General features: G+C 35.5%; 2 protein-coding genes across 2 annotated transcripts; both read right to left on the bottom strand.

Moving 5' to 3' along the window:
* Positions 1–4,178: 4,178 nt before the first annotated feature.
* LOC130739013 (uncharacterized) lies at positions 4,179–5,208 on the bottom strand. The gene has a single exon (XM_057591225.1). It carries the CDS (start codon positions 5,098–5,100, stop codon positions 4,483–4,485), a length of 618 nt encoding a protein of 205 aa, XP_057447208.1. The 5' UTR covers positions 5,101–5,208; the 3' UTR covers positions 4,179–4,482.
* A 2,014-nt stretch (positions 5,209–7,222) lies between these two features.
* LOC130739012 (uncharacterized) lies at positions 7,223–11,527 on the bottom strand. Its single transcript, XM_057591224.1, has 9 exons — positions 11,297–11,527; positions 9,853–10,270; positions 9,649–9,775; positions 9,290–9,553; positions 8,645–9,009; positions 8,434–8,560; positions 8,051–8,329; positions 7,865–7,972; positions 7,223–7,792 (listed from the first exon to the last, which is right to left on the bottom strand). The coding sequence occupies exons 1-9, from the start codon at positions 11,352–11,354 to the stop codon at positions 7,367–7,369; spliced, it is 2,172 nt and encodes a 723-aa protein (XP_057447207.1). The 5' UTR covers positions 11,355–11,527; the 3' UTR covers positions 7,223–7,366.
* Positions 11,528–11,756: the final 229 nt, after the last annotated feature.

The raw sequence follows: 11,756 nt of genomic DNA, 5'->3' as shown, positions 1-11,756 counted from the left end.
ACATTTCTCTTAAATTATTGTACTTGTTTTCGACTGTAATGGGACAGTCATTCTATATCTATAGACTATAGCCATATATTGTAACGATATCCTATGTGGCTATCAATCTATCATTGTTCGATAAAGAGAGGTTCACATCTATATTCATCTCTCTATATGGCTATCAATCTATAATTGTTCGATAAAGAGAGGTTCACATGTTCATCTCGCTATAGTTCTTGTTTTAGGAGTTGGACCTCCACAAATTGCGATTGGAACATATAACCAAACTAGTTAAAGTAGATTATGAGGCCAATGGGTGAGATATCATCCACCGTATTAATGATGATAGTAAAATAACCAAATAAAATTCACCAAATAAATTTAATTTAAATTACAAACTACTTCACTCATTTTCTTAATAGCTAGTAACTAATCAGATATTAATCTATGAACTCATATAAATTATCCAATTTTCTCACCAGCTATCATTCCAATTCTAGATCAAGTGCTAATTAACACCTTCACTGATCAGTAGCAAAAAGATGGCAAACTTAAAAATGTTGTTTGTATTTTAAACCGCAGCCATGCCTCCCCTATAATGACCAATAGTAAGATGCTAGGATGCCATGTCATCTCTTTGACTAGTAAATTTTATATTCTAAATTTGAGTCCTTAAACATTTAAAATATTGCAGTTTAGCCCAAACCATTTATGTATTTATATTATTTTTGAACTTAAAAAAAAAACTAAACCTAAAATAAGATTTCACAAGAATTAAGAAGAATTCATTAAACACTTTCAAAAAAAAAAGAATTCATTAATGGGTAACCCTAAATCTTTCAGATTCATCCTCTTGCTCTCTTCAGCAACAGGTGGTGGCTCCACCGCTGTGATTCCTTCCTTTGCTTTAGAGGTTGGCAGTTCAAGGTGCTCAGATTGAGGTCAGAGATGTGATCGTTAATTGGTGCCACGCTTAGAGAGATTTCAGAGGAAGAGTAGTCAGTGATTGATCTGAAGGATGTCAAGGGATTGATGATGAACCTAAGGAATTTGAATTGTAAGAGCAATTCAAATCAGGGCTCGGGTTTGAAGCAGATTAAAGGAGCAGCCTCAGTTTTTGGCTTCGTTCCACCTCACAAACCTGGAGAAAGCGGGGTGGAAAAGAGTGTTTTTGACTCACCTTCTTTGCAATTGGGGCAATCCAATGAAAACCCTTTTTTATTGCATTCTATATATAAGTGATTTACATGGGTACCAATAGAACACACAAACCAGCTAATTCCATGTTGTATCAAACATGTGAAGAACTTGAATGACTCGTAGAAGTAAGAAAACTCGTTCTTTTTTCAACCACGCCATTGCAACTCAAAAGCCCCACAATGATCATTTTAAACTACAACCAGAGATAAACAATTCAAATACACATTAAAATTCCATTGTAAATGCATAAATTCATAATTGCCAAATCCGTGAACAGTTTTACAAGACATCTCAGAAAGATTTTTGAAAGAAAGAACGTTGGAACATTGGAAGGGAGTTGCGAGATTACAACGACAACAGTCCAGAAGAAGAAGATGAAGAACCCGATTGAGAAGATGAACGGCAAAATAAAGAAGAGGATAAAGAACAAGGCTCACTAGATTGGGGATATGAAATTAGGTCAAGATTTTTTACCCCAAATTAGAGTTTACCCCAAAATAAGATTAAAATTAAAAACATAAAACATTTTATGATAAATTTAATTGAATTAATATAATATGGTTCATTTCTTAATACTAAAAGCTTAGGGACCATATTTAGGATTTTAAAAGTTACAATGACATGGCACTCATTTATAACATGGCATTCATTCATTGGGTAAAACAGAAACAACATTATAACCCCCTCTCACAAACCATCATGTAAAAGTTTGCCTTAAAGTTAAAAACATAAAACATTTTATGATAAATTTAATTGAATTAATATAATATGGTTCATTTCTTAATACTAAAAGCTTAGGGACCATATTTAGGATTTTAAAAGTTACAATGACATGACACTCATTTATAACATGGTATTCATTCATTGGGTAAAACAGAAACAGCATTATAACCCCCTCTCACAAACCATCATGTAAAAGTTTGCCTTAAAATTAATTGCATTTTAACTCATGGAGGATGTAAACATTTTATGATAAATTTAATTAAATGCAATTAATTTTAAGGCAAACTTTTACATGATGGTTTGTGAGAGGGGGTTATAATGCTGTTTCTGTTTTACCCAATGAATGAATGTCATGTTATAAATGAGTGCCATGTCATTGTAACTTTTAAAATCCTAAATATGGTCCCTAAGCTTTTAGTATTAAGAAATGAACCATATTATATTAATTCAATTAAATTTATCATAAAATGTTTTATGTTTTTAATTTTAATCTTATTTTGGGGTAAACTCTAATTTGGGGTAAAAAATCTTGACCTAATTTCATATCCCCAATCTAGTGAGCCTTGTTCTTTATCCTCTTCTTTATTTTGCCGTTCATCTTCTCAATCGGGTTCTTCATCTTCTTCTTCTGGACTGTTGTCGTTGTAATCTCGCAACTCCCTTCCAATGTTCCAACGTTCTTTCTTTCAAAAATCTTTCTGAGATGTCTTGTAAAACTGTTCACGGATTTGGCAATTATGAATTTATGCATTTACAATGGAATTTTAATGTGTATTTGAATTGTTTATCTCTGGTTGTAGTTTAAAATGATCATTGTGGGGCTTTTGAGTTGCAATGGCGTGGTTGAAAAAAGAACGAGTTTTCTTACTTCTACGAGTCATTCAAGTTCTTCACATGTTTGATACAACATGGAATTAGCTGGTTTGTGTGTTCTATTGGTACCCATGTAAATCACTTATATATAGAATGCAATAAAAAAGGGTTTTCATTGGATTGCCCCAATTGCAAAGAAGGTGAGTCAAAAACACTCTTTTCCACCCCGCTTTCTCCAGGTTTGTGAGGTGGAATGAAGCCAAAAACTGAGGCTGCTCCTTTAATCTGCTTCAAACCCGAGCCCTGATTTGAATTGCTCTTACAATTCAAATTCCTTAGGTTCATCATCAATCCCTTGACATCCTTCAGATCAATCACTGACTACTCTTCCTCTGAAATCTCTCTAAGCGTGGCACCAATTAACGATCACATCTCTGACCTCAATCTGAGCACCTTGAACTGCCAACCTCTAAAGCAAAGGAAGGAATCGCAGCGGTGGAGCCACCACCTGTTGCTGAAGAGAGCAAGAGGATGAATCTGAAAGATTTAGGGTTACCCATTAATGAATTCTTTTTTTTTTGAAAGTGTTTAATGAATTCTTCTTAATTCTTGTGAAATCTTATTTTAGGTTTAGTTTTTTTTAATTCATCTGAAATTAAATACAATTAATTAACATAACTGACTTGTGTAAATTTAGTGTTCAGACAGTTACTGACTCTTGGTTAGAAAAAGAAGCAAGAGAAGTAGGAAACTATTGTTTACAAAAAATAACAGCTACAGCCTACATGTTACGTTATGACCATAAATAGAGTGAATTTTACATTTAAATTCATGTTCAAAACTATTAAAATGGAAGTGTTTTTAGATATTTTAGATGAATGTAACCGAAATGCAAATGACTGGTGATGAATTTACAAGTTATACTGTGTGTAAATGGAGCAGAGGTGAAAGACCAATTCAGAGACATGAAAGAGTTGAGAGGGTGAATAAAGCCAAGGTCCAACCCACCAGCATTGGAAAGCTGTAACTTCAATTTCCATACTTGAACAAAAACAAACAGTGTATCCTTGCTTTAATCTCCACTTTATCATGTAAAGTTGAAGTAGGTGCAATATCCTTTATCGGGAGCCAAGAAATTGCTAACCACAAGAGAAGGACAAGCGCAAATACCAACAACATTTCCCACTCCTTCAACAGTAGTACTAAAGTATGGCACGGTAGATTATTGTGAGACGATTAATCTTTCATCTCACAATCAGGACACTAAGGGTTGTCCAATGAGTTTTTTCATTCATAAGATTGAGTTGAAAATCAAATCATTTGTCTAATGAATGAAGTGCTAAACCACTACGCGAATTCACACACCGAACCAAACCCACTTGGTTCTTTAATACCAGTCTACTGCTAGTTAAACACAATTTTACATTTACATAACAGTAATGGATGAGATTTACATAACATAAGAAAATGGGAATGCAATATATATACAGAAAACAGAGTTGTAAGAAACTCCAAAATTACAGTCATAACTGGAAAACACTATGAGGAAGTGGCAATAATTATAAGCAACAGCACCTTTCCATCCTTGAACTGTGTGATACAAGAAAAAAACCCTGCTACATCAAAGCAACAAAGTCACAAAATTAATGTCCTTTGCAACTAAATCAGATCAATCATGTGACTTTTTCAATTGATCAAGCAGGGGAAACAGAACATATACAAGGTGCTAGTTAAAAAAAAGGACCCCAATTCCCCAAACATTTATCATCTGTCCCAGAATTTTCTATGGTAAGGTGATTCAATAGCAGCCATTTTCTGTTGCAAGTTGAGATCCTTATAGAACCTCTTGATAAATTCCTCAGCTGCCAAATCCACTTGGTTGTTATGATCACCTTCTTCATCTTTAAGTGGAAATGGTGAGTCAGTGATTCTGAGTTGCTTAATTCCAATGGGACTTTTTCCAAACCCGGGTAATGCTACAAGTGGAGAAGCCTCAACCTTGTCACTATTGTTGAGCATCTCAAGCATCTTTTGAACCGCATGGACGGTGGAAATGTCCTCATAGTGGTGGTTGTGGCGGCGGCTGTGGTGGTATTTTTTGTTATGGCGTTTGATGATGGGGAACATTATGGCAGGGCTGTTGCTGCAGCTGAATTCATAGTCTTGGGGAGAGACAGAGGAGTGCTGGTGGCGGCGGTGGTGGTGGAGGGTGAGGGTGTTGGCTATGGCCTTGGCAGCAGCGAGCTTGCCACGTTTGAGGAGTAAGTGCAAGTCTAGCATGAGTTTGCTCTTGGCTATGCCTTCTTTCAACATGAACAGAATTATGCGGATTATGTTTTGTGCCTTCTTTGCAACCACAGGTTGGCTTGTCTGAGGTTCCATTGTTTGATGAATTCAAGAAGATGAGTTTTTTTGTTTTGTGTCTTCAATGAGATGGAGAGAGAGAGAGAGAGAGAGATTGAAATGAGATATGTTTTGTTCTGCTTTGGGAGAGTGGAGGTTGGGGGTATATAAAGGGGTCCAAGATTATTAGCAGCTATTAAGAAACCAAATTATAACGTTGGATTGGAATAATATAACCACTCGCGCCAACATAATTGACACAACTGACTTTAGATTCTGGATTTAACTCTTACCTCTAAAGGTTGGGGGTTCGAATTCCCCTAGGGTCAGTGATGCCTTCTAATACTTAGTGAGCTAAGATGAAAAATTAGTTTCGCGGCTTTTAAATATGGAGATACATTAATTAACAAAAAAAAACATGTATATACAAATCTTCCAACTTCTCATATTAAAGTGTGTAGTGGAGGATTAAACACACATAGATGCATTTGTATTTAAGAAACCGTCCAATTAGTCACCCTGTCGACATATGGTTTTTGACCATCAGTAATGTGTATTGTCATAAATAGAATTATTGAGAACTAAAATAATAAATGTATTTCTTAAAATTACATTTCGGGAACTAAAATTCAGAATGCAATAGAAGACACAACAGCATGAGATATTGTTTCTTTGACAAAACTCTTTTTTTTAATAGAAAATAAAAAAATTGTAAATCAACATTACATACCGAGCCAATACTTATGTCGTGCTATCTAGGGTTTAAATACATTCTGGAAATTAGTTTCAATAGTGTTTTTTTTATTCAACTTAACCCATTATTAGTGGTTTTGTACTGCTAGAATTCACATATCTTAATTGAATGTCAACAATGTGTGAGGTTTAAAAATCATTTTCCTTTTAAAATAAGCATGGGTAAGACAATTATAAAAATAAGGCTTAAATACTCTGGAGGTCTCTGGAATTGTATGGCGTACGAAAATAAGTCCCTGAAATTTTTTTCCCGATTCCGGATCCTGGAATTTTTTTTAAATCAAAATAGGTCCCTACCCGTGTTATCAGCTTATGTGGCTCTATTTTTGCACAGTCATTAATTCCACGTGGCTTTTATAATTTTCTTTTATTACACATGGATTAATAAAAGAAAATTAAACATTCTAAGTTTAAAATTAATCCCTAATCCCTAATTAAAAACTCCAACCTCCCAACCCTAAAATCTGATTCAGAACCCCTGACCCACCATCATCATCATCTTCCCCAACCTCCATGCCAAGATCTAGTTGGAACCCCTCAACCAAAACTTGTTCTTCGCCCTCTATGCCCAGTGTCAACAAGAATGAACATGAAGAACGAACACCCAAATCAAGCCTTTCACCACCTGCGACCCAATGGTGAAGATGGATCCTTGAAACTGAATGATGATACTGGGTTCGTTCACATTCTAGAAGGATTTTATGGCTCTCTATTTCAGTTCCTTTCAGTTTCTAATTTGGGGGAATTTGGGTTCTGATGCTTGAGGTTTGATTTTGATTTGGGTTAATTATTGTTTATTAATACATGTGTAATAAAAGAAAAATAATAAAGCCATGTGGAACTGATGACTGTGCAAAAATAGAGCCACATAAGCACATAACACGGGCAAGGACTTATTTAGATTAAAAAAAATATTCCAGGGATCCGGAATCGGAAAAAAAAAAAAATTCAGGGACTTATTTTCGTACGCCATACAATTTCAGGGACCTCCAGAATATTTAAACCTAAAAATAACCTTGATTGATAGGTTCGGACCCAGAAACACCCTAAGCTCAACCCAAACCAACCCATGAACAACCCTACTCATTTTGATAATCCAAATAATTGAACCTAATGCAATTTGCTCTATTTCCTTCATTTCATCATTTGTCACCAATCTTTCAAAAAAAAAAATTCATTTGTCACCAATCCCAAAGATAACCTAAGCGGAGACAAATTTATGGTTCCATCTGAGTTTGATACGCAGATGTATAATTTCATCTCTAAGTTTGATAAGAATGTTTTTCATAGATTAGTGACGGAGACATACTTCCTTATGTAATAATAACAAATTATTCCTTCTCTAAATTTTCAGGAATTTTTTTGTGCACTTTTCACTTTTTATCTACCCTAAGAAATATAAATAATCTTGTTAACTTCAAAATACATATTTCATACAGTCGCAAACTTTAGAAAGCAAGAAAGGAACAGTTAGTTAACACCAAGTTGAATGTAATCCAACCATAATACAAAAACAACAATCTAGTCACGACAACAAAATATACAAGTAAAACTAATCATCTTGATTATCATCTTCATCCATATCATCTTCACCCAAATTCTCATCATAATTTTTATCCTGTCCTGTGAGTGTCTGCGGAGATGTTCGCACTTTTTTATTTGGCATAAGACTCCTAAACATCTTCTCCCACTCTTCCATCTTTGACATCATAATTTGTTGTTCAAGATTCTTTTGCTTAACTTCAACAGCTAGAGCATGAATCATAGCCTTCATTGCAACCACCTCTTCTGATGTTACTTCACCTGGTGAAGAAGAAGATGCTTTGACATCCGCACCCAGAGAACCTATTCCATATATCCGTCCTTTTTTACTAATGCTTCCAACAACATTTAAGAAGACGTTATCATCATCATTTTGCTGACTAGTACCCTCGCCGCCCTGAGATTGCTTTTCAGCTATTTGTGTTTGGTAAGTTTCCTGAAAATATAGAATAATCAGACGAAGTTTATGTTTACAAAGCGATGTAACTTAAGAACAGCTTTTACTTACAGCAATCTTCCCTTGAGTCTCATTAAACCATTGATCTGGCTTTCCCTTGGGCCTGTGAAGCCGCTCATAAAGCTCAAAACATGTTGGTTCCTTGTTATTTTCGATCCTCTGAAAGATTGACAAGCAAATGTTTAATAAACATAAACTTAAAATGAAATAGCCATGATTTTGAAAGGATTAACTCACCATTCTTTTAGCATGCTCCCTTGCAGATATAGACCCTCCACCATGCACATTGAGTTCCACTTTGGAGTGCCTATTTTGCTTGTTTTTCCTAGACTTTTCAAGCCAATCCTCATTGTTCCATTCAAGCCTTAGTTGTTCCAATATATTCGGGTTAATCCAGTTACCCTTATCTTGACCACTACGCACCCTATACATAGCATTGCTCAGTGCCTCAGTTCCCCTACTATGGAAGCACTTTTTAATGCGGTCCTCGTCTCTTTCCAACCACTTGAACATTGCCTGCATTTAAGAGTATTTGTGAATTAAGCAATTGAAAATCGCATTACATAATATAGATATTCATTAAAATACAGACAAATTTTGTAGGAAATAGTACACATTACCTTAAAATCCTCAAACCACATGTTCATCGTTTCCTCATCTACATTCCCCCAAGACAACCAAGGCCCTTCAAACTTTTTTTTGAAGATTTTTGTGATTTTACCCCTTGTTTTATCCTCAGGATAAAAGCTGTAAGTAAAAAAGTTACAAACTACATAAAAGGATGTATAAGATATGTAATTAATATGAATTAAACTTTACAATTATAATTACTTGTTTCCAGCTGCAGGTTTGATCCAAACACGTCCATCTTCATCCTCTTCCCCCCATGGGATGTCCAATAGTCTAAAGGATGCTAACTCTGAAGATGCTCCAATCTGCAAATGAGGTGATGGAATATGTGCAGGCTCAGTTTGGGAATGGGAAGATAGGGACGTTGTTGGGACAGTTTGTGAATGTGGAAGGTTGATAGGATGTGGAAGGTTGATAGGTGAAGGCCTAGTACTAGTACGGGTACGAGGAGGTGACCTAGGTGTAGGCTCAATAGGAGAATGTGAAGATTGGGGAGGAACAGATGGTTGAGAGGCCACCTTTCCCCTTCCCCTTCCCCTTTCTCTTCCTTTACCTCTACCTGCCATCTGTATACAAGAGATAACAAATATAATCATGATAACTTTAACTAAAAGTAAGTAACATAACAAAAGTGTACAAATATTAAGTTAGGTGAAGTTAGAAAAATTCATAACCATGTGAAGTCTAATTATATTAGTACATATAAACACAAGAATTTTATACGTCCCAAGACTCAACAACATTGTAAAAAGCATTTTGGTTCTTTGTTTTTCCCCATCTTACAAGCAAATGTTATATGAATATAAACTTCATAAAATAGGCATGATTTTGAAAGAATTAACTCACCGTTCCTGTAGCATGGTCTTTTTCACTGGGCACATTGTGTTCGTCTACGGATTGCCTATTTTCCTGGCTTTTGCTAGATTTTTCTAGCCCATCCTCATTTTTCCATTCAAGCTTCAGTTGTTCTAACATGTTTGGGTTAATCCAGTAACCCTTATCTTCACCACTCCACACCTTATACATTGCCTTGCTCAGGGCCTCTGATCCCCTACTATGGAAGCACTTTTTAATGTGGTCCTCATCCTTTTCCAACCACTTGAACATTGACTGCAATGAAGAGTATTTGTAAATTATGCAATTCAAAATCGCATTATAAACATTTATTAAAACAAACAAATATATTGGGGAATAATACATATTACCTTAAATTCCTCAAACCACATGTTGATTGTATCATCATCTACATTACTCCAACTTGACCAAGCTCCTTCAAACTTGTTTTTGAAGATTTTCGTGATCTTACCCTTTGTTTTATGCTCAGGATAAAAGCTGTGAGAAAAAAAATTAACTATATAAAAGAATATATAAATCTATATAATATGAATTAGATATATAATTAAATTTACTTATTTCCAGGTGCAGGTTTGATCCAAACTCGTCCATCTACATCCTTTTCCCCCCATGTGATATCTTCTGGTGCTACGGATGCTACCTCATCCTGTGGTTCTGCAGATGAATTAGGGGAAGGATCACCTAACATATTTGTAGATGTTCCAATTAAATGAGGTGATAAAGTATGTGTAGCCACAGTTTGGGAATGGGAAGAAAAGGCCGATGGAGTGACAGTTTGTGGATTGGGAAGGTGGATAAGTGTAGGCTTAGTATGGGATGGTGTAGGTCTAGGCTCAATATGGGAATGTGAAGACTGTGGAGGAAGAGACGGAGTAGATAAAGGAGCTAAGCTTGACTGTATAGATGGTTGAGAGGAGGAAGCCTTTCCTCTTCCCCTTCCTCTACCCCTACCTCTACCTTTACCTGCCATATCTGTACAGGGGATAACAATTTGATCATGGTAAGTTTAAGTAATAGTAACTACACAAAAGTGTAACATTAAACTAGGCAAAGTTTAAAAAAATCATAGCCATGGCAAATCTAATTATATATCAATGCTTCTAAACACGAGTTTTACATGTCTCGGAGATACTAAAGTCAAAAACTTGATCCTTAAAGCTTCTATTGCAGCTAACAGTACAGAGTAATTTTTATAACGATTACACAATGAAGCAAAGCTGCTAACATATCAAAAACAAATTCCCGGCTTCTACGTTAGGATCTTCCATCAATTGATATCTATAACCAAACCTATGTTGCTCAAGACAATTACCAATATATACATCCTAACAACATCCATTACCATCTACTCATATTCATTAAGTCTCTCTTCAAACCCCACTCTTTCCAAAGTATGAGTTGTTTTTAACCATTGCAGGAATGGAACGTCCTGGTTCATGATTAGTCTAATAGTAGTATTTGCACACAAACCCCTTTTTGCAAAAATGTACCTTGGCATCCTAAACTAAACAGTACTTATAGCATTTGCAATTTTCATATGGGCATAACAACTTTCCTTTTCTTTTATATTGCGAAGCAAAGTCCAAAAAATGGATAAACCCTCCCATAAATTCATCTGTAATTCAGTAATTATTCTCTTATCATCATTGTCAGGAGGGACATCCAACCGTTTCCCGAACAGGTGACAACATTCGTCAAAGACCCAAATAAAAAAAATAAAAAAAAAGAACCCCACCCTTTTATCCATCCACTTACTATGCTCAGGAACTTCCATTTTGTTTCAAATAAACACACCACACAGGTGAATTGACATATCATTATCAAGTATATCAACTTCAAACAAAGCAAGCAAGAACAAATCCAGAACAAGTATACAACAACAACAACAACAGTACTCTCTCTACCATAGATTTACATAAACTGTACATTTGCAGTGGTAATTTTTGAGCATGAAAAAAATGAGTTGAAAAATTAGGGCTAAGTTGGAAGGTAGTTTACCTTTGGCGAAGTCTGAAATTGAGAGTAGAAATGAATTCTTGCGGCGTTCGTGGACCATGAAAAAGAAGAAATGCACTCAAATGGGTGTGATTGCCATCAACCTGAGCTTGAGATTTTTCCACAGCGAGAGTGGTCGCAGAGAGAGAACGGTGACGGACACTGAGCGTCGCGAGGGTTTGGGAATTTGGGGATAGTTTGGGAAATTAAGAATCCAACAGGGTGCGCGGGTCGGGTAAGGCTTAGGAATTTTTTGATATATATTCAATATTCAACTCTCACTCATGTTTGGACCCAAAATAAATATAAGAACTAGTTAGGTTTAAATTTTTACTTGGAATACCAAAAATATGTACAACCAGAAGATTGTTGAGTTCTTTTAAACATCTAATTTAACGTTCGATTCCTAGGCCACTTGTTAACATGATCTCTGAGTTTTGAGGGAGTTGTCTTATGTTGCCGA

Source organism: Lotus japonicus, chromosome 2, assembly GCF_012489685.1.
Source record: "Lotus japonicus ecotype B-129 chromosome 2, LjGifu_v1.2".
NCBI lineage: Eukaryota > Viridiplantae > Streptophyta > Magnoliopsida > Fabales > Fabaceae > Lotus > Lotus japonicus.
This window is presented reverse-complemented; position numbering and strand designations above follow the sequence as displayed.